The sequence below is a fragment of the Rutilus rutilus genome (assembly GCF_951802725.1).
Source record: "Rutilus rutilus genome assembly, chromosome: 12".
NCBI lineage: Eukaryota > Metazoa > Chordata > Actinopteri > Cypriniformes > Leuciscidae > Rutilus > Rutilus rutilus.
Window position 1 is genome coordinate 25,291,396 of NC_140217.1, and position 23,866 is coordinate 25,315,261.

General features: G+C 35.2%; 3 protein-coding genes across 11 annotated transcripts in view; 2 read left to right on the forward strand and 1 right to left on the reverse strand.

Annotated features, from left to right (window-relative positions):
• Positions 1–802: 802 nt before the first annotated feature.
• On the forward strand, positions 803–11,134 carry meltf (melanotransferrin). The gene is made up of 16 exons (XM_084425812.1): positions 803–1,071; positions 1,256–1,410; positions 1,658–1,757; positions 2,385–2,570; positions 2,664–2,814; positions 2,925–2,992; positions 3,318–3,502; positions 3,647–3,809; positions 3,941–4,092; positions 4,279–4,375; positions 4,619–4,813; positions 6,486–6,639; positions 6,738–6,805; positions 7,360–7,547; positions 7,622–7,814; positions 9,684–11,134. Exons 1-16 carry the CDS (start codon positions 1,023–1,025, stop codon positions 9,737–9,739), a joined length of 2,160 nt encoding a protein of 719 aa, XP_084281938.1. The 5' UTR covers positions 803–1,022; the 3' UTR covers positions 9,740–11,134.
• A 1,234-nt stretch (positions 11,135–12,368) lies between these two features.
• Positions 12,369–18,905, forward strand: lrrc40 (leucine rich repeat containing 40). Its single transcript, XM_084426464.1, has 15 exons — positions 12,369–12,650; positions 12,955–13,136; positions 13,510–13,583; positions 13,671–13,800; positions 14,545–14,668; positions 14,758–14,900; positions 14,985–15,157; positions 15,727–15,817; positions 15,947–15,992; positions 16,124–16,232; positions 16,311–16,418; positions 16,506–16,616; positions 16,954–17,031; positions 17,178–17,363; positions 18,410–18,905. Exons 1-15 carry the CDS (start codon positions 12,506–12,508, stop codon positions 18,513–18,515), a joined length of 1,806 nt encoding a protein of 601 aa, XP_084282590.1. The 5' UTR covers positions 12,369–12,505; the 3' UTR covers positions 18,516–18,905.
• A 1,208-nt stretch (positions 18,906–20,113) lies between these two features.
• The window catches only part of lrrc7 (leucine rich repeat containing 7), a 108,186-nt gene continuing 104,433 nt past the window's right edge, over positions 20,114–23,866 (reverse strand). For 8 of the 9 annotated variants that reach the window (XM_084426458.1, XM_084426457.1, XM_084426455.1 and 5 more), the window contains 3 exons: positions 23,762–23,854; positions 22,773–22,847; positions 20,114–21,201 (listed from right to left, as the gene is read on the reverse strand). In XM_084426458.1, coding sequence (XP_084282584.1) covers positions 21,094–21,201; positions 22,773–22,847; positions 23,762–23,854 — 276 coding nt within the window. In that variant the 3' untranslated portion in view covers positions 20,114–21,093. The remainder of the gene's footprint in view (positions 21,202–22,772; positions 22,848–23,761; positions 23,855–23,866) is intronic. The other variant, XM_084426461.1, reaches the window with a different exon arrangement.

The window sequence follows — 23,866 nt, forward strand, 5'->3', positions numbered from 1 at the left end:
CCGTTTTGGAACGACATGAGGGCATGTTGACAGAATTTTCATTTTATGTGAACTATCACTTTAAGAAATATTATAGAAGTCTTGGAGATAAGTTAAAACACTGCCACAATAAATTGTGCAGTATTATTGCTATATCTGTCGTCGTTAAGCATGTTTCCTTCCTGTTGTAAAACATTTAAGCAGTCACATTTCACTATTGTCCCTTGGCAAGAGCTGAGCGGATATGTGTAATGGTGTGAAACTTTATGACAGTAACATTTTGGTTTATTATTACAACGGATGCAAATTAAAGCCGTAAGTAAGCCATGCAGCCAAAATAAAAGTGATTGCGTCTCGGATGCATTTTCACTTTTGTTAATTTAAGAAGTCTATGTTTTGTTCACAGCCTGCTAGAGAAAGTATTATGTTTGAACAATTTTAGATTAAATTATAGGCCTCTAGCTCTCTCTCTCTCTCTCTCTCTCTCTCTCTCTCTCTCTATATATATATATTTATATATATATATATATATATATATATATATATATATATATATATATTTAAACCGCCTTTTTGCGGTTTATCAACCAGAAAGTGTCCTTAACGCTTTTTGTCTTCAGTTTGAACAACATCTAAACTAGCCTATAGCCTACGTTTGACGAAAGTTGCTCGTTTGAAATAGCAATTTTCTTTTTCAAGGTTAAAAGTTATTTACCTGGGTTTATTACATTGCACTTGATTCAGAGTCTCCTTTCCATTCTCTTATGGAAAAAGGTGGAGCTTCCCAGAATGAAAGACCCCTCTGTGTGCACCTTGGACCTCCGCCCGTCTTGGACGTGTCGTTTTGAGTCCTCGTGTCTAGTCATATTATAGTCTATAAATTTCGAATGTGACTGCACGTAGAGGTATATCGTTTATGATAAGGTACCATTTCCAGTTTAGTTATGTCAAAGGGCTGAGTTTTGGACTTTGCAACAGACTCTCAGATATAAAGCTACAGTAACACAGTACAGTAACAACATCTGCGCACTCTCGAGTCAGAGATGGACACCTGGGCTTTTCTAAGTGTTCTGCTTGCAGTCACGCATTATGGTAAGAAACATTTAAAACTTAAAATGAAGAAAAAACATGATTTTCCCCATCCCACTCAGGTTAATTATTATAGCTATACGTTTGTACGCTGTTATGTTTTTAATGTTAGCAGCGTTCTGAGCAGGAAATCAGAACATTTTGAGGGGAAAATTATGATGATGATATTATACATTACTTCGTGCAGTCTCAGGGCAGAGTACAATAAAGTGGTGCACTATTTCTGAGGCGGAGGAGTCCAAATGTAAAGCCATGTCTCAGGCCTTCACCAGTGCTTCAATTCGACCAGCAATACAGTGCGTCCGTGTCTCATCTAAAGCAGAATGTGCTCAAAAACTCACCGTAAGTCTTTCTATCTATCTGTATGTCTGTCATCCATCTATGCATTAATTTACTTATAGTATACTTATAGTATCACATAATTTACAAAAAAACTTGACAAAGGATAGTGTCTCTGCTCAGATAGCATATTCTTTGAAAGTGTGTAGTGTTTTATTTGCAGAAGAACACTGAAATCATCATTTTGTTAACAATGTAAAAGCCTGTTGAATAACTAAGTTGCATTTGTGATTAATATTGATTGTGACAGAAAAAAGAAGTTGATGCCTTTTCAGCCAGTGTTTCAGACATATACAACATGGGCAAGCAAGCCAGCTTCAAAATTGCAGCTGGAGAATCTGGAGCAGATGGTATGATCAATGTTCTTATTTTCAAGATAACAGATTATGCAAGTTGTACCAATGAACTCTGTTGAAATGGAAAGACAGTGATTAAGGACACAGGTAACACTTTACAATAAGGTTACGTTAGTTAACATTAGTTAACTACATCAGTTAACACTAACTGCACTTCGAAAGCATTTATTAATTTTGTTAATGCTAATTTCAACATTTACTAATACATTATTAAAATAAAAAGTTGTATTTGTTAACATTAGTTAGGTGTGAACTAACATGAACAAACAATGATCAGCTGTATTTATATTAATTAACGTTAATAAATATGAACAAATACAGTAACAAATGTATTGCTTATCGTTAGTTAATGTTAGTTAATGCATTAACTAATGTTAACTAATGAGCCATTATTGTAAAGTGTTACCAGGACATAATTAAATGTTAGCAGCAACATTAGGTTGATTATTAACAGATGATGCCTGTATCTGTATTTGATTTTCTTATCATAATTAAAATATTATAAATGTACATTGTAATACAAGTACTGATGTTATGGACCATCCATTGTTTTATCTGGAAGAATTCAACTTTTAGATCAACATAAAATGTAGACTAACATAAATCATAAATGTTTTTCAGGGAAAGGAATAACTTACTACGGTGTTGCTGTGGTTAAAAAGACAAATTCAGCCATCAACATCAACAGTCTGAAGGGGAAGAAGTCTTGTCACACCGGGAAGAACCGCACAGCTGGCTGGAACATCCCTCTAGGGTATTTGATTGACACTGGGATGATGTCTGCCGTGGGCTGTGACATCCCTCAAGGTACTCCTTTACTTTTGGTGCAGCGCATCAACAATTGTCAGAGTGCCTTTTTCAGACGGAAAAAGTATCTTGTGGATTATCTTGGCTTTTTAGGGGTTGCTGACTTCTTTAAGGCCAGCTGTATCCCGGGGGCTAAAGACGACCCTGCATCCCTGTGTCAGCTCTGTGTGGGAGATGAAACCGGAAAATTTAAGTGTGACCCAAGCACCAATGAAAAATTCTATGCATACAACGGAGCATTCAGGTACCATATTCTTTGTCACATCATACTACACTGAAATCTGGTGCAGTTGCAGCTTTAATAGTGAGAAATATTCTCAGTATGTCAGTTAACTGATGTTTTGGGCTTCACAGGTGCTTGGCTGAGGATGCAGGTGATGTCGCCTTTGTAAAGCACACCACTGTAGGCGAGAATACTGATGGTAAATGTGTAGTCTAGTCTGTGCTTCTCAACCAGGGGGCCTCACCAAACTTCCAAGGGGGCCACAGAATGATAAAAAAAAATAGATATATATAAACAGAATTAACATAACAATAATAATTAAACAACATGTAATAAATTAACGCAATGTAAATTAAATAATAATAGTATACATAATAATAACAAGGTCCCATTTGTTAACATGAATATAGTTATAGTTCTGTTATTATAGCAAGTTGGGGCCTTCTAATATTGTGTTATGGATAACTGATAGATTGTGATTTGTATATGAAGTTAATAATACATCTTTTAACTTTGTGTGTCAGGTCAGGGGGAATCATGGGCTCAGGACTTGCACTCTGAAGACTATCAGCTCCTGTGTCGGGACGGCACGCGCAGTCCAGTCAGTGATTATGAGAAATGCCATCTGGCTCGAGTGCCATCGAGGGGGATTGTTGTCCACACTGACATCAGCAGTTCGGTGGTTTACAACATGTTGCGTGAGGGACTGGTATGATCCTTTAGTGATATCGAAGGTTTTCGACTTCGTTAGGATTCATTCATTATTTTCTAATAGAGTGAATACAAAATGTACAATTTATTTTGTTGTGCAACGTACTGCTTCATTTAAACGTGTTTGTGTGTTTCTCTTCAGCAAAAGTCTGGGTTCCGTATGTTCTCCTCAGCAGACTTCAGTGGGGAAAACTTGTTGTTCAGCGACGCTTCAACCACATTTATCCAAGCTGGAAATGAAAACTATATCGAATGGATGGGCCGATACTATGACATACTGAGAGCTATGGACTGCTCAAAGTCAGGTGTGAATCTCTGCATCTTCAGCAAACAATGAAAAATGTTCTATTTTCTTTCTTGCATAAATTGTGCTTAAATCTGTTTCTCTGTTGTGTGTGTGTGTGTGTGTGTGTGTGTGTGTGTGTGTGTTATATAGATGTCCCCTCTCGACTTCGATGGTGTGTCCTGTCTAGTGGAGAGCAGCAAAAATGTGCAGACATGGCTGTGGCTTTCAAAAGCAAAAATTTAATTCCTGATATTCAGTGTGTCTACGGCACATCTGTGGAAGACTGTTTGAAGAAAATACAAGTATGCCAGTCAACAGTCATTTAAATACCAAAACATCTTATCCATACTTGCTTTTTCCTTAATAACACCTGCTGCAATAGAGAAACATAAAATCTTTTTCATTTTATCGGTAGAGAAATTGATTTGTATAAACTCAATGCAGGTGAAAAAGTTGTGCTCTATTTGAATGAGACTCTTTTCCTCCAGAACAAGGAAGCTGATGTCATCACTCTTGATGGAGGCTACATCTACACAGCGGGAAAGAGTTTTGGTTTAAAACCTGCTGTTGGAGAAAGCTACACAGGTTAGTGCCATACACTGTCAGTGTACTGTGACTTAACCAGCTTCATATGCTTCCATATACTTTTTATATCAAATTACCTGAATATAGTACAAGGTAAACATTCAAAATGTGCTCTCTAGGTAACTGCTTTGTGTTTGGGAAAGATTTTCAGCAGTGCCTGATGAAACATTCTGCTGTTGCTGTTGCTGTTTTATTCATAACTGATGATTCATTTTCACAAGCCACTGTGATTCTCTGTCGTAGGAGACACTGACGGAAGCATTTATTATGCCGTGGCTGTGCTGAGGAAGAGCAACAGGGACATCCAGAGATTCAGTGACCTCAAGAGCAAGCGCTCTTGTCACACAGGTTATGGCAGAACTGCAGGCTGGAACATTCCCATGGGTCTGCTAATAGAAAAAGGCATCATCAGACCGGAGACATGCCAAGTGCCCCAAGGTAGGACTTGTAGTGGACTTATACCATGGGGTCCCAAAGTCTGAGACCAAAGTTACATTTTTCGGTTACACGTTTCACTCAAAGTGTTATTTGTAATTTGTAAATGAAACATTTTGTGGTAACACTTTACAATAAGGTCTCCTTAGTAAATGCTAGTTAATGCAATAGCTAAATGTATTTTTTTTTTTACAGCATTATTAATCGTTGTTAAAGGAGAACTCCGGTCAATTTTATCAATTTTATTTACATCCTGTTTTCGGTCGAAGTCCACAGTAATCGATTGTCGAGTTCACGCGCGTGATCATAGGTACTAAACCTATGCGCGTGAACTCGACAATCGATTACTGTGGACTTCGACCGAAAACAGGATGTAAATACAGGTATGTGCTCTGGCTGAATAAACATCATTTTTTATATATTTCTTTCACATCTACTGCAGTCAGATTCACCCGCGTTCACTCCGAAGGATTCACTCACATGACCTGTGCACTTGTAAAGACACATCAAGGATGTTAAGAGCCTAAAAGCAGGTTTAAAACTTGCCCCATTGAAGTCAACAGGGTGCAAATTTTAAAACGAGGATAACACGGTGTAGGCAACCCCGATTTTTGTCGTTGTTCTCTGTACTGACAGCACTCCAAATGTACAAAAAAATCAGCTCAAAGTTAAAATTGACCGGAGTTCTCCTTTAATGTTATTTAATTGAAAAACGATTTTACATTGCTTGCTCATGTACGGAGCTCCTAAAGGGACATAGTGATGGAAAAAATATGAGATTTTGTCTTCACTCACAAAACCTTTGCGTTCCCTCGCAAAAGAGAACGCAAAAAGCATTCACAATTCCCATATAATTTTTTTTCCTTCACCATGTCCCTTTAAGGGCTCTGTACATGTTCGTTCACAGCTTATTAACTAATGTTAACAGACAACTTGATTAAAAAAGACATAAAAAATGATTAGTATATCTTGAACTATATCTTTACATGACCCAAGGCTAATAAATGCTGTAATGTACTGTTCATTCTTAGTTAATGTTAAAAGATGAAACCTTATTGTAAAGTGTTACTCATTTTGTATTACATTAGAAATGAATGCTGAATAGAAGCACTTTCATTGCTGATCTCAGAGATTTGGACCACATTTTATATATATATATATATATACTGTGTGCATGTGTGTATATATATATATATATATATATATACTGTGTGCATGTGTGTATATATATATATATATATATATATATATATATATACTGTGTGTATGTGTGTGTGTATATATATATATATATACACACATATATATATATATATATACACACACACATATATATATATATATATATATATATATATATATATTATGATCATCCATCCATTCTACAAACAGCTTATTCTCTTTAGGGTCAAGGCTGGATATATCATGATTAAATATTTGCAAACACATTTATCTAATAAATATGTGAATGTGATGTTATGTGAATCAAATAGCCAGTAGTAACATATATTTCACGTTGTAACCTAGTGATCTGTTAAGATTTGTATAATGTAATAATTCCAGTTTTTTTTTTTTTATTGTCATTAATAAAGGTGATCACAAATTGTTATATATTGTTGTTTGCTGTATATGAATACCAAAAAAATCTGCAATGAGGGTGTGAATCTGCCTTTAGCTGCTGGGGAGTTCTTTAAATCATCTTGTGTACCTGGAGCCAATCAGAACGGTTTCCCCAGTAATCTGTGTGAGCAGTGCATTGGAGACAGCAGTGGTGAGAACAAGTGTGAAAAAGGCAAGGACTTATACGACGGTTACGATGGAGCCTTTAGGTAATCCACTCTACTGCACAATAGATCTGAAAGATTTGGTGCTAATGAATCTGCATGACAAATAAATATTTGAACATGGTCTTTGTTTATATTTCCAGGTGCCTTGTTGAAAATCATGGTGATGTGGCCTTTGTCAAGCATTCCACTGTATTTCAGAACACAGATGGTAATTCTCAGAAGTTCTCTCTTGCTTTTAGTAAAAAAACAACAACCTTAAACACCTAACTGGATGGCTAATTTGCTGTGGGCTCTTTAATAATCTTTAATAATAATAATAATAAATAACAGTAATAATAAGAATACATTTTATTTTCTATTGTTGTTTACAATTATTTATGAAGATATAATGTATTGTAATGTACGTTATAAATACCTTTATAATGCGTTATACATAAGGGCTTTAAGTAAAGTGTTACCATGAAATCTACTTCACAAGTCAGAATATAAAGAACATTTTAGAAAAAAAAAGAAAGCATAGCAAAACGTAAATTAATAAAAACCAAACTTAGAAAATAGGACGGTCCATAGCAGAACCAAGAGCATAGAATTAAAGAAGGAAGTGAAAATATGTTAATAATTAATTATTATTATGATGAGTAAAGAGGCGCTATGCTAATAATTAGCTAGCTATAATTAGCAATTACAGACAATTGCAGACAATTACTTTGTGTGTGTTAAAGTCTCGAGTACTTCTCTCATGTCAGAATTATTATTTTCCAGGAAACAATACTGATCCTTGGGCGGAACAATTGGATTCCCGTGAATTTCAGCTGCTTTGCTCTCAGGAGTCTCGTGCTGAAGTCACTCAGTACGCTAAGTGCAACCTGGCCCGCGTCCCTTCCCACGCTGTTATGATAAGAAACGATACCAACCACCACCTCATCTTTGGCCTTCTGGACAAAGCCCAGGTAGCTTACGCCAAATGTTATTTTTCAGGGTAATATGAAAATGGAGGTGTGACTTTCTGGTTTGCATCTTTCAGAACTTCTTTGGAGTTAATGCTGCCTCAGGCTTCAAGATGTTTGACTCCAAAGCTTATGAGGGGTCCGACCTGATTTTTAAGGACTCAACTATCACTTTAATTGGTGTGGGAGAGAAGAAGACGTATGAGGAGTGGCTTGGCCAGAGCTACCTGGATGCTGTGAAAGCCATGGAGTGTTCAGCCACATCAATAGGTACTGCCAATCTGCATAGGCCTATATATTTTTTCATCTTATGTCTCTCTCTCTCTCTCTCTCTCTCTCTCTCTCTCTCTCTCTCTCTCTCTCTCTCTCTCTCTCTCTCTCGCTCTCTCTCACACTCTGACTCTGTTATCTTTAATTCTATTACTCTCGACTAGTCTTTTGTTTGTTTGTATGTACAAAATATCTCATTAAAATACATTCTTTAAAAAGTAAAAATCAATTAAATAAAAAGTGCAGTGCTATTCTGTTTGAGCATTCCTGTAGCTCAAACAGTAGAGCATGGTGCCAACACCACCAAGGTCATGGGTTTGATTCCCAGAGAATGCATAAACTGATAAAATGTATCACTTGAATGAAATTTAACTCGCTTTGGATAAGTGTCTGCCAAATGAATAAATGTAAAAAAGAAAAGAAAAAAGAAGTGGAAATGATAATATTAGTTTTTTATTAAAGAATAAATAAAGAAAAAGAAAAAAAATATTTTCATTAAAAACATTAAAGAACATTAATAGTAAAATAAAAAATATTTTTGTTTTTAAATGTAATAATTTAATACAATACATTCATTAAATAGACTATACAAATAAATAAAAGAAAAATAAGATTCTTCATTAAAGAACAGGAAAGAACCCATTAATGGTAAAGCTTTTACATTGAATAATTATTATTATTATTATTATTATTCATATACACACTAATTTCAAGAGAAAACTGGCTTGTACGTACAAAAACTTAAAGGGGTCATGAATTAAAAAAAATTATGTTTCCTGAGGTGCATTTATAATGTTAGTATGATTTTTACTACCCTGATTTTAGCCCTCTGATTTGAACACACTGTTGGAAGGGGCGTGTCTGCTGTGAGACTTCAATGTTAACGCCCACTGCTGTGATTGGCTAACATATTTGCATATGAAATAAGTATTACATGTGGAACTCTTTACGTTTTTACTATTACAGCTGTCGAGATTAACAAAACGTGAAAAGTGTTTATTATGGCATCATATTTAGATCTATAGCATTATATTTAAATCGTGGCATGAAATGTTGCAGCGATGAGCATTGTAGCCAATGAGAGACATTTCTGTTGAGCGCATGAATGCAGTGATCTCGTCATTAATACTCGATTTCTGCACTCTCACAAATGCTTTCATCATAACTAACAGTGCAAACACAATGTAACTAAGAGATTCGTTGATTATAACGGGAGTTTTGGCGAGAGTCCAGATAACTCCAGTTAACCAGTCACTGATAAACTCACGCTGTGTGATTGACTGCTCCAATGATTGTAAAGGGAGCGTTCTTTGACCGCTTTCTGTATATAATTCAATCACATTTTAAATAACAGATTATTTTCATGCTACTAAGAGAAAAAATGTGAATTCACTTTCCTAGCATTAGGATCCTTTAGAAGGTAATGTTATTTTTAGTCCCGTGATTCTGCATCTCTCTTCTCTCCATCTCATCTCACTAACGCGGCAGTAGGCGGGGCCAAATATGTGATGATGTCGAAGTAGGCACTGATCTGATAAAGCAGAGGTGGTCTTTCATATGCAATATTACGTCATAATGTGCCAAAATCTGAAACGTGTCGTCTTCGGAGCTTGGTTTCAATAAAAGCTGTTTTTGGACTAAAGAGGATTTTTTTTTAATATATATAGTACAATGACCTCTTGCATGTCAAAAGATCAAGGAAAAATCGATTTCTCAATTCATGATCCCTTTAAAAGGATTTGCTTACAAATAACATCAAGGCTAACTCCCTCTTGTGTTCTATTGCTTAAATATGAAATCTTTCATAATACTTGGATTCTTCTAGTAACTCTTTCCACTGTGTGTGCATTGGTTTCTCTTCCGTTGCAGTGTTGTCCTCATCCTCACTACTGCTGATGTCCCTGGTGTCTCTGTTGGCTTTGTAGCAGGTCTGCCAGCCACAGCAGGGGTTTGGCAACTTCTTCTCTTCTTGACTCTGACCTTCATACCTGTACCAATATATCTATAGGTGATTCAAGTTCAAATCAAGATGTCAAATTTAAAGCTACAATATGCTTAAGCAATAGCAATGCATTTTATCTGTGATTGTAATGGTACATACTATGGCTGATAAGATTTCTGAGGGAGATTTTGAGGACCGTCTTACATTAGGAACCACAAAGAGTTGTCTGAAGTCTTTCTTTAAACTAGAGTTTAAACCAAAGCTGATTGATTATCATGTATCATATTATTCTACTCTGAAATTGCTGAGGGCAATAGCCATATCAGTGCATATGCTTTGCCTGTTACATATTTATTGCACAATGTTTATTGCAGCACTTAAAACCAACATTTATTATGCTATGAACTACTTGAAGGCACATGCCATATCAGGGAATATGCTGTGTCTAGTATTTTCCTCTTTGATGATTTTCTTTAACTACTATCATGCCGTTGAATGCAACATGCACTGGAGTTTTACTACTGAATGGATTGAAAAGGTTCTTTTCCTCTCATATTCTCCCCAGACTGAAAGCAGAAGAAAATTAGTTTTCAGTGGGCTTTTTCTTGCTTTTGCTGTCTCAAATCAACAGCACATTGTGCAGCTCATGCATATAAAATCCAAAATAATTTTTTAATCAATCTGATAATTAGTCACTGAGTTGAAATAAGTTGTTGAATTCTGATACACTCAGTAATGCTGTCATATCTGGGGGAGAAATATATATTTCCAGTGCCTGTGCAGTCTGTTCTGTTGCAACATTAAAAAACTTTTGTCTCTGCATTTTGTTGCAAAGCTGTTAAATGTTAAATTCCATTTACTAAACAATGTTCTCAAACTGTATATTAAAAAGGTGACAATGTGCTTGCCTTTTTTTGTGGTAGTAACTGATTGTAAATTCCAAAAAAATATTAATTCAGATCATTTTAGTCAGGTGAACCCCTACACAGATAAATAAACATTCATACTAATCATTAAACATTTGTGTCTAAAACCCACAATGGATGGACCATTTATATAATAGATCATCCCTTCAGCTTGCTTTTCACATCAGTGTGTGCTTTAGATGTCTGTTCCATTATAGTATTCACTTTTTTGCTTTGAAATTTGATGTTTCTTTGAGAGATTTATTTTTATATGTTGTTCAGATACCATATCAGTGTATATGTGCTGACACATGAATGTCTTGCATTAATGTTTAGCCTGCTTTTTCTTGGTTGCAATTTCTTAATGAAATGATTGAGATATAACTAATATTTAGTTGCCAGGCCAGTGCGTCTGCTCAAGTATTACAACATACTGTCTCTTATTTTAAATAAACAAGCATCATAAAAATGTGGGTTGTTGTTTTTTTTGTTTTCATTGACCAGTGTTATTTGAAAATTATGTGATGTCCAAGATTTCATTTTAGTCAAGATCTGTTATTATCCAGTTAAGTTTATGAAGAGGTCATATTTTAAAATGAACTTAGAGTTTTAGGTTTCATGCTGTAAAACCGTGTATAGCACAGTGCCAAGTCTGCCAACCAAAAGGGAACGTTCTCAGAAGTTATATGGGACCGGTTGCATAAACATATTATGTTAAGATACAAGATCTTAAACACTTATTATGACCCACTAGCAGTTAGTCAAGAGGCAGTCAATCTTTTTGGTAGCAAATTAGGTCAATCTACGTTTCTATGTAACTGACTTAAAGTTATGAACAAAAATTTTTTTTTTTTTTTTTTTTTATGTATTCCCAATCACTTCCCATAATGTCTGCATAATGATAAAATGAAATGTGTCTGCATAACAAGAACGTTTTAAACATAGGCGGCATTTAAACGTTCAGAGAACATTTAGAAATAACGTTTTCATAACCTAATGGGAACGTTAGCATGATTTTTTTTAAAGAATTTTTTTTTGGTTAGCTGTTGTAAAAGTGTACACACCTTTTCAACCCTCTCAAACGATTTTTGACAGTGTCAAGTGCCTGTGTTATAACTATTGTATAAGTAATGTAACATTCATTTGTACACCTAAACCTTGCACTAGATTTGAACAGCCTATTACCTTAAATAGATTTGTGCAATTATTAAAACACTGACTTGTAGACTTAAATATAATAAAAAATAAAGAAATAGATACATTTTATATCTAAATTACTGTATAGCTATTTCTCTGGCTATATCCATCCATCTCTTTATTGTAGATGGGTGGTTTTATCTCAATGGCTGCATAACAGCTGTTGTCTTAGTAGCACCATCTGCTGATCATATTACCATATTGGATACCACTGTACATCTATAAAGCTTTATAACACAGCATGAGCAAACGGAGGAACATTTGTAACATTTAAGAAAATATATGTTAAAACTGCTACTGGCTATTTGGAGATTAATTTCCTATTAATTGCTATTTGGTGTAATTAATGTTTCCTGTATCTCTATGGGTCACCGAAACATAAAAGGTTTCTATAAAATGTTTATACTGTTAGAAAATATTTGAATATCTCTTAAATACATTTATTATGTTTAAATTTCTAATAATAACATTTTTATTATTTTTATTTTCATTTTGTAGGCTATGCCATGGAAAACTACTTTCGTTCCTTGGGACTTTTATTTTAAAAATTGGAGGCCATGTTTAGGTATGAGACAGTTTACTTCACAACACTACACAACCTCATTCACGTTTACTACAGGTGTTAAACGCATAACAACGTCGTATTCATGTCTCGTTTCAAAAGAGGAGCACATGTGGACTCTAGAGCAGGGTTCAGACAGGAGAAAGAAGACTGTCCTGTCCCATCTGGATTACTAAAAGCTGCTAGAAAGAGCGGGCAACTCAATCTATCCGGGCGCGGTCTAACCGAAGGTAACGTTAATTACAGTTACTGGAAAAGGACTAACGTTATTCAATTTCAGTTAACTAACCTCACAAAAAATACCAAAAGCAGCCATAATTTGTGGCGCTGACATACTGTAATGCAGATATGGAAAAAGTAATGAAAATGTCAAAGATGTTCAAGTTTCTGTTCAAAAAAAGTTTGAATGAGTTCTATCATAAGACATAACGTTACAGTAAAAACATCAGCTGTAGCAACAATGGTAGATTGGGTGAAACTATGATTAAAATGGTGTATTTTTGTAAGATTCTACATCATGTTATTTGGGTTCAGTTCCTCAGAGTGTGTGGAGGTTGAATATAGACACGCCTCAGGAATCTCAGCAGAACTTGTCATTTGGAGCTGCAGATCGATGGTGGGAACAGGCAGATTTGACCAAACTTCTGCTGTCCTCCAACAAACTCCAGAGCCTCTCTGAAGACGTCAAACTCCTCCCTGCCCTGCTTGTCTTGGATGTAGGTTTCAGCATATTTCATTTTGTTTGAGAAATTAATGTTATTAAACATAATAATAATAATAATAATAATAATAATAATAAACATTGCACGACAACACTTTTTATTCTATTTTGTTTTATAAATACATATAAAGGACATAGATGACACATTGTTATATTATATTATATTATATTATATTATATTATAAGTCTCCACAAGTCTGAGACCATTAGTAAAAAAAAAAAAAATCTATAAAAAAATGTAATTCCAAATGATCAGCATAGCTTTTGAGCGAGTCAAATAGAAATATTTCACATCTTAGTATTTCAATTTTCCATGGAGTTTGAGGGTGTAAATTGTAATTAATTGTAACCTGTGTGCCTTTTCCCAGGTCCATGACAATCAACTAAGCTCACTACCAGATTCTATTGGAGATTTAGAACAACTACAGAAGCTCGTATTGAGGTACTGATGGAGGCAACACTGTATAGAGCAATATATAAACCTATTAAAGTGTAGACCTTGTGCCATAATACCTGGTCCTCTCTGCAGTCACAATAAACTGACGGAATTACCTTTGGGTCTTTGGAGGCTTACAAACCTGCGATGTCTCCATCTGCAACAGAATCTGATCAAAAATATTCCTCTGGATTTGGGGAACCTGGTTAATTTAGATGACCTAGTAAGTGACTGACCTCTTGTCTTGACCAGCAACACACTACAGTATATGGCCATATAACCATCTAGCTCCATCATAAAAGCCAAATAATGTTAATATCACTCAGTTTATATCAATGTACACTACCAGGTTTGGTGTTGGGAAGATTTGTTTAATGTTTTTGAAGTATGTAAAGAAGTATCTTATACTCACCAAGGATTATGCTCTATTATGCTGCATTTATTTGATCGAAAAAACAATATACGGTAATAACTCTTTATTTAAATATACTTTAAAATGTCATTTATTCCTATGATGGCAAAGCTGAATTTTCAGCATCATTACTCCAGTCAGTGTCACATGATCCTTCATAAATTCTAATACGCTGATTTTCTGCACAAGAAACATTTCATATTATCATAAACAGTTGTGCTGCTAAACATTTTTGTGTAAACTGTGATGCATATTTTGCAGAATTCTTTAATAAATAGAAAGAACAGCATTTATTTGAAATATAAATCTTTTGTAACATTATATTGTATTTACTATTACTTTTGATGTCATGTGTCCTGAATATAAGTATTAATTTCTTTCTTTAAAAAAATTAAATAAATCTTGACCTTCTAAACTTTTAAACGGTAGTGTACATCAGAAATAATACACTGCAGTGTGACCATTTGTTATACCTTATAAATCAAAGATGTTGCTATGAATGATATACTTCAGTATTCCAAATATTTAGTTCTTTCCTACTCTTCCCTCTAAAAGGATCTCTCCAATAATCATCTAATGGATATTCCAGAAAGCCTGGCAAACCTGAAAAGTCTTGTGAAATTGAATTTGTCCTGCAACAAGCTCCAGAGTCTCCCTCCTGCCATCAGTGAAATGAAAAGTATGTTTTGACAGCAGGCAGCAGGTTAGATGTGAATCATGTTTACTGGTTAACCCGTGAACTCATCCTCCTTTTATTAACCCTCACAGACCTGAGATTGCTGGACTGTTCGCAGAATCAAATAGAGAGCATTCCTCCCGTCCTGGCTCAGATGGAGTCCCTCGAGCAGCTTTACTTAAGACACAACAAGTTACGATATCTTCCCGAACTGCCCTGCTGTAAAACACTCAAGGTAAACCAAACCACTGATGTGGGAGAATAAGTTATGATTGTCTTAAAAGAGAAAGACTAACACAAGGCTGTTTTATGTTTAAAGGACCTCTTTTGTGGGAACAACCAGATTGAGGTGTTGGAGGCAGACCATTTGAAGCACTTGAGCTCTTTGAGTTTCTTGGAGCTCAGAGATAACAAGGTGAAGAGCCTTCCTGAAGAAATAACCCTACTGCAAGGCCTGGAGCGCCTGGATCTGACTAACAATGACATCAGCAGGTGCTGGACATAATTATGTTATTGCATGTATACTGTAAAATATAAAATATAGTACTGTGTTTTGTATCACATTCCACTGGGAAACAGAATTATGGACTATAATCCCTTTTTATTACTCATTAAGCAATACAGATCTGCAAATCAGTTCAATAATATTTAAGAATTATTGTACCGTAAGATGAAGAGAGCACAGCGTAAAAATACTTTGTAGATTAAACTGATGAAAATTCTGTCATTATTTACTCAGTCAGTTCATATCGTTCCAAAACGATTGTATTCTGATCCTTAACATGACTGTTCAATGACCAAAAACCAATAGTTATCTTATGAATTACAGGGATAGTGAATATTAAATGAATGAATTAAAATTCAGTCATCATTTACTCACCCTCATGTCATTCTCTATCTATCTTCTGTGGAACATAAAAGAAGATATTTTGAGAAATGTCTTTTTTTCTTTTTTCTTCTCCATACAACGGAAGTCGATGGTCAACAGTTTTCAGAATGTCTTCTGTTGTGTTCTGCAGAAGAAAGTAATTCATTCACAGTCTCTCTCTTCTGTGAAACAGTCTGCCATGTGGACTTGGCGCATTACCTAAGCTGAAGTTTTTGGCTTTGGAGGGCAATCCACTGAGGGCAATCCGCAGAGACCTTCTGACTGTGAGTGTTCAACATATCCCATCAGTAAACAGCTTGTCTGTCCTCTTTTGTTCTTATTAATCTCAGATACGACACCGGAAAAGTCATCAGTGAAATGCATCAGAAACTGTTACAGTATCTTCTTTGCAGAAAGGAACCGGTGAACTCCTAAAATATCTCCGAAGTCGAATACAAGGTATGTCTAACACCAAGTAAAGATTTGTAGAGTGTAATATCATTTTTTAAATCATCATTGATTTATACATTATAAAAAAGACATGGTTCTTTGTAACATCATTGTGGGTTTTTGTCATGTTTGAAATGTAGAACAACCTGATGGGGGCTTGAAAGGAGATCCAAAAACAGCAATGACTCTTCCAAGCCAAGCTAAAATCAATGTACATGCCATCAAAACTCTGAAAACGCTAGACTACAGGTAACAAAACTTCCTCATAAGCAACTTTGAGAGCGGGAATTTGTGCATTTAACAGTGAAGATTTGCCATTTTCCTTAGCGAGAAACATGAGGGATCCATTCCCGATGAAGTATTTGACGCCATTGATGATAGTCCTGTGTCCAACGTAAACTTCAGCAAAAATCAGCTGACGGCAGTTCCACCGAGGTACAGTAACAGCAATGGCCTTTCCATTTCAGAGATTTACTGAACACTTACAGTGCTTAGTTAAAAGAATTCTCTCATTTCCTGTAGAATTATGGAGTTAAAGGACACCCTGGCAGACATTAATCTTGGGTTTAACAAGCTAACAACCATTCCAGTGGACTTCTCCAAACTGAAACAGCTGCTACATATAGATCTCAGGTAATCCTTAAACTAGTTTTATGCCTTCTAAGGCTCCAATTTCAAGATTTAATTCTCCTAGGTCAGTGGTTCTCAAATGTTTTTGTCACACCGGCAACATTTGACTACTTTCGATAGTGTTGTATTTTTAAGATGGCACAAAGGACAAAATAACTATACTTATCTTGTGGCTGGTAAATTCTAGGTTCTGAGTTTTAAAGGACAAATCTCTGAGTTCTGATATTTTGTGTTCTGATAAATGTTGCTTATACAAAATATACATACTTAATGAATATTACTCTAAATAAAATACGTGCACTCAATGTGCTCTGAGCTAATGATTTATTTATTTTTTCAGAAACAATCTATTGATCTCACTGCCAATGGAGTTGGAAGGCTTAACCAAGCTGCGGAGTATTATTTTGTCTTTTAATAGGTAAGTTCTACCATTACCACACTTACAAAGTACTAGTAACTGAATATATATATATATATATATATATATATATATATATATATATATATAATATCACTGTTTCTGTGTTTGTTGTGGTCTAAATCGTTATTTACATTTATCTTTAGGTTTAAGTCATTCCCAGATGTGCTGTACCGCATCTCATCCCTTGAGACCATTTTAATCAGTAGCAATCAAGTTGGAGGCATTGATCCTGTCCAAATGAAGACCCTAAATAGTCTCTCTACTCTGGATCTGTCCAACAATGATATCATGCAAGTGCCACCAGAACTTGGCAACTGTACCAGTCTGAGGTGAGGTTGACGTTTCCTTCTGATTCTAGCAAACTAAGGACTTTCGGAAATAGGCTCATTTTACAACTCCCACAGAGTTAAACAGTTGAGTTTACCGTTTTCAAATCCATTTAGCTGATCTCCGGGTCTGGCGGTACCACTTTTAGCATAGCTTAGCATAGATCATTGAATCGGACAAGACCATTAGCATCTCTCTCAAAAAAATGACCAAAGAGTTTCGATATTTTTCCTATTTAAAACTTGACTCTTCTGTAGTTACATTGTGTACTAAGACCGACGGAAAATGTAAAGTTGCGATTTTCTAGGCTGATATGGCTAGGAACTATACTCTCATTCCTGCGTAATAATCAAGAAACTTTGCTGCCGTACCATGAGTCCAGCAGGCTAAGTTTGTCTAACCTATTAGACCTATTTTCAGGCGCTGCGTCATATCATTACGCCTGAAAATAGGTCTAATAGGTTAGACAAACTTAGCCCCGGTCACATTGGAAGTTACTGAGCTGGGGACTATTTTCAGGCGCTGCGTCATATCATTACGCCTGCTGGACTCATGGTACGGCAGCAAAGTTTCTTGATTATTACGCAGGAATGAGAGTATAGTTCCTAGCCATATCAGCCTAGAAAATCGCAACTTTACATTTTCCGTCGGTCTTAGTACACAATGTAACTACAGAAGAGTCAAGTTTTAAATAGGAAAAATATCGAAACTCTTTGGTCATTTTTTTGAGAGAGATGCTAATGGTCTTGTCCGATTCAATGATCTATGCTAAGCTATGCTAAAAGTGGTACCGCCAGACCCGGAGATCGGCTGAATGGATTCGAAAACGGTAAAACTCAACTGTTTAACTCTAGGGGAGTTGTAAAATGAGCCTATTTCCAATAAAAGTGGAGTATCCCTTTAAGTCTGGGTAGAATCCATATTTTACATGAATGAATGTGAGGTAGAGATAACAAATGTACAGTCTTTCCAATTGGACAAAAACAGATCTTTACAGACCTGAGACTGTTAGTTTAACATGATCATATGATTTATCTTATGTCTTTAGGGCTCTAATGCTTGATGGGAATCCATTCCGTAATCCAAGAGCTGCCATCCTTAGCAAAGGAACAGATGCTGTCCTTGAGTATCTCCGAGGTCGTATTCCAACATAATTTTCACGTTTAATATAAATTCAACCATCGGTGATAAGCGATCAACTCTTGTGCCATAACACTTTTATTTGCACTTCACGACCGTATAAAATATACAAGACAAAAAAAGAAAAGAAATCATCTCCTGCCACTTGTTTTAATTCATCTTACCTGCCACTCTACCCTCAAAAATGACATTGTAAAATCATTACAGAATTTTGTAATTACATATTTTATAAATAAACACATCTGCAACATGCTTTGTAATGGAATTAAGACAAAAGGAAAAAAAAAAAAAAAAAAAAAAAAAAACAATGTGTGTGCAAGCTTTAAACTTTATAATTGCTTTTCAGTGTGAACGTTTACATTTTCCATTATGAAAGCACTAGTAATAAATTATGAATATCAAGAGTTTTGGTTATTGTGTGTTATCATCTGTAAAGGACCACAGAATGACCAGTAGTAACAATAGTGACATTTTTATTATTTGTACAATAAAGATACATTATTCAAAACACCTCTTAGATACTGAAAAAATTCTGTACTCCAAAGCCGAAAATGGCTCCAATATTTGCTGAACAGCATTGGACTTTCTTCTCCTTTTTATACAGGTTTGTTATTTTAATTTTTTGTAACTAAAATGTATTTTAAATATGTACATATATCATCTGCAAAATGCATTCTAGACACAGAATATATGTCATCAATTACATATTTGCTGTAATACAGAAAAAAATCAGGAGTAAACTTGCATGTGCAAATAAATGATATGATAAATTGTCACTAATTCTTTTGAACTAAATTGAATAATTTATTCTAGATATAATTACTTTTTGCACAAAAATGAAACGGCATTCAAGTTCAGTAAGTCTTAATACTGCAGAAAGCTTTAAGTACATTCACAATCTATTGGAATAAATTATTTAAATGTCTCCATTCATAGTTATTTACATCAATACTGCAAATAGACTGAATAGTACCATATATTACCTTTTATATTCAATAGGTCTTTAAACACATACAAAAATGACCATTTGTATATTCATATACATATATGTTTATGACACAAATTCACAATTACTTTAGAAAGAATTGTACATATTTGTTTCTAGTCTTTCCTTCCCTCACAATCGAATAACTCTCTGTCCATACATTGGTTCTGTGTTCTTTATAAAATTTAACAATTTGAGCATAGCTAATATCAATATATTAGAAACCATTATCTGAAAACGTTTAGTAAAAATAATCATTATCAAATGTTCTTTCACAATAGTATTTGAACAATTAATTGCATCATCCATCGTAACCTTTAATACTCGATCTTTCTCTGAAGCTAAATGCAGTGGGTGTTGAGTTTGGGGTCTTTCAGAAGTCTCGAAACTCTCCCTCTAAATGCTACATTTTTAGCAACATTTGAGACATGCCTTGGATTTCTTTTCTGGGAGGGATATTATGGCACTGTTTGTCACAATGATGACTGATTTAAAAGGGGGAAAAAATGCCAAAAGAGATGCAAAACAATGGATATGTAAAAACAGTTTGTCCAAAACACACAGACCCCTAATAAGCATCCTAATAAAACAAGTTTAAGAGTGAAAGCATGCTCTAATCAGTAAAGCCTTACATGTGTACACCGTTTCTAGTCCGTTTTATTATGACAGGAATTCCCTTTGTTGTCCCGTTAAAAAAAATGATTAAAAAACTTAAAGCAGCTTAACAACATCAAAGCAACTGGAATTAAGCTTTTTTGCGTTCTTTTTCCATTTAAGCTGTAGTATGTGTTATGAAAGTACATTGTTGTATAGAAAACTGTTGCCGATAAACTGCCACATGTGCATGAATTTTCCTGGCAGCAAACAAATTCAAAAAACATGGAAATGTGCATTCGCATTACCTAACGAATGAATAAGACCCACCCGGATGTGAGCTAGGAAAAATCCATGTATGCCAATAGAGGGCGCTGCAGGAAAACCTCAAAAACGGAGGAAATATTGCTTAGGGAATCTTTTCTGTCATTTGATTTGTGCAAATACAGAAATGTTAAAAGGGGACCTTTTTTTTTGTTGTTGTTTCCCCTAAATTGTCATTTCGTCACTTCTAGATTGTTACAAAAACTCGCCAGTGTGTTAGAAAATCATCAATGTGTCTTTCATTCACATTCTACGCTCTAATCACATTTGAGTTGTAAATGTATATATTTACACAAGGCATTTACAAAGTTGAGGCAGTGTTATGGTGGGTAAATGTCCTTAAAAGCAGATGTGCTTTCATGCTCCAAGATTAAACTGAAAAGCTGCTAGGAAAAATAGGTACAAAATAATACGCCATATAAATAAGCAGGAAAAAAGTGCACCCACTTACAGCCACAGGCTGAGATAAAGAAGAATATCAACAACATCAACGAAAAGATTTCAACAAATGAATGTTGGTGTAGAATGTGTAAGCCGTATGTAACGTTATTAGATATGTCCTCTAGTGTACATTTGGCACTGGAATTTGCCATTGGTCCAGCAATTGGCAAAATTGTTCCTAGATAAAAAGACAATGTACAAGTTCCTGTGTTCCATCTGGTTGAGAAGTCTTTAAGCTATAAAAATATTTATATTGTGCTCTCCCTTAAGATTACCAAGTCCACAGTTTTCGGGAAATTCTTCAGAAGAGACACTGCGGTTTCATGCTCCATGTGTAAGAAACTATGTCCGTTGGCCTGCAATGCAAGAATGAAGCACATGGTAAACAAAATGAACTAAGAGAGGAAGGGAGGAAAGGAGGGAGGGGGGGCAGGAACAGGCACGGCAGCACAGGAGGGCTGGGAACGGGCCTAGCTCAGAGAGGATAAAGAGATATATACACTGTGAGGGAGAGAAAAGATAGATGCATAAAGGAGATCATGCTGTAAAAGGAGAGAAGGTGGGAAGAAGCTGGTCTTTAGACTCTGCATCTGTGGAAAAGAAGACGACTGACAGCAACACACAGAGACAGCCCAATAACTTCCCATAGAGTTATTTAGGCACACAGAGCCTGGATCGCCCCTTTGCCCCGTTACAGGTAAAGGCGGCAATGCCAGACATTTTGATTTTATGCTAAACATACAGACAGATACTGTCTGAATAGCAATTTAGACATGTGCATGTCTTTGTACTGTTACTGTAATCATCCCGTTACTGTCCAGAAATAAATATAATACACTACTATTCTAAACTTTGCAACTTTTAAAAATACTTTTAAAAATATTTTTATTATTTAAACGATCAAACGTGACAATAAAGGCTTTTAAATAGTTATAAAAAAAAATTTTTTTTTAAATAAATGCTGCTCTTTTCAAGTTTCTTTTCATTAAAGAACAAAATACACAAATGTTTTCAACTGATAATAAGATGAAATGTTTCTTATGCACCAAATGGCTGCTTAAAATTCAGCTTTGCCACTAAAGGAATAAATGACATTTAAAAATAGATTAAAATAGAAAGCAGTTATGCTAAATTGTAATATTAATTTTTTTAATCAAACCATCCAAACTTTTGAACAGATATATAATTTTTATTTAAAGTGCCCCTATTACGATTTTTCGAATGTTACCTTTCATGCAACATGTAATATAGCTATTTGTGAATGTAAAAGGCCTGTACATTTTTTTTTTAAGATCAAAGTGCACAAAAGTCATTACAGTCGACCAATCACAACAGACTGGGCCATCTGACCAATCAGTGCAGATTGAGAGAGACAATCTTCAAACCGTTTTCAGACTCTTTGAAAAATGCGGTGATGTGCAATGTATATTATGAGAAAATTAAAGTGATGCATGTAAATCTTTTGTAGGAGACCTCCAAAACAAAATGAAGAACCTTTAAACTAGCATAATAGTGGCACTTTAATTAGTTCTTTTATTGGGAGGTAAAGGGATACATTTCACTACATTTTCAAAAGACCAGATTCAATCTGCATCAAAGATAAACGTAAATGTCAGGTTGAGGTAGTTGGTTGTATTGATTAGTAATATCTGATACATAAAATTCATAATTCAATTTAAAATATAATATTTCATGCCATTAAATTGACTTATAAGACAAGTGGCAGCTTGAAATGTTATAACAGTCTGTCATGTCAAAGTTGGACAAACATAACAACAGAAGTCCATGCTCACTTGTTTGAGACACACACACACACACACACATACACACTGGACATTTAATGCCACATGCAAAGCCCTCCACTTGCAGTGTGGCGGAGGATGCATTGTCGCAGCTCGTGGGACAATGTGATGGAGAACAGTGTTACCTTCAGAATTTTGTCCCCTGGTCGTAGAACGTTGGTGGCAGGTCCATCAGGCTGTACCCTAGTAACAAAGATACCCTATAAGTCAAAAGTGATATGAGGTTAGGAACCACATGGTGACTATGGTTTAGAATCTTTGCCGTTTAATCTGGATTTAGATTTTCTTTGGTTTCTCTCTTTCTCTCTCTTTTTCCTCAACTCAAAAATAATTGCACGTATCTATAAAATTACCTTTTACAATTAAAAATGCAAATGTTTAACTAAAAAGTAAATGTAAAACATACGATTAATAAAAAATTCTTAGTTTTTTTTAAGAGTAAAGTCAGAGGATCCATTAGTGACGGTGTTTTTGTGCTGAAATCAAGGCAGAGATTATAAAGCATACATATTTAAATTACATGTGGGACCCATCAGTATGCACCATGTGCACACATATGAAGTCTTATTGACGTCACATATTGAGAGTCCACCAAACTACATCATTTCATCAGGGCTCACAGGGATTCGGTTTGTTAGAAGATCCCCAAAGCGACAATATACAACACAAGCAATCTTTATGCTAAGTTGAAAACCTTATGGGGGGGGGGAAAGAACGACACTTTTTCATGCAAATTGACACAATTTCAATCTGATCAAAGCTACTACCACGTGAAACAGATGTACAATATCTTTTTTTTTGTACGTACTTAACGAATATCGACAACATTTGAGTCACAAAACACTTTTGTTTGAACTATCATCAAATGTTGCCAAGACATGAAAAGGTTAAAAGGTAATGCAGTCAGCTGGTGTGCAAGGTTGTGCATTGCAGTAGCGCATGTTTCCATGGAAACTCTACAGAGAGACACACTTTACTGACTGAAGAGAGATAGCTTTGATTTTGTTCTATATAAAGCATCCTTTTAATGCAATTTATGAGAACGAAATGCAGAAATTAGCACACTATATTCATTATGCTCTGTCCTTTAAAACAGAGAGTGAAATGGTCTTACCATGTCCGAGGGCTTGAAGGGGTTCCCCTGTCCACTGATTCCCCCTGAGATGCTGAAACCAAGGCCAGGGTTCTTCTCGATTCTCACACACAGCTGTCAACAACA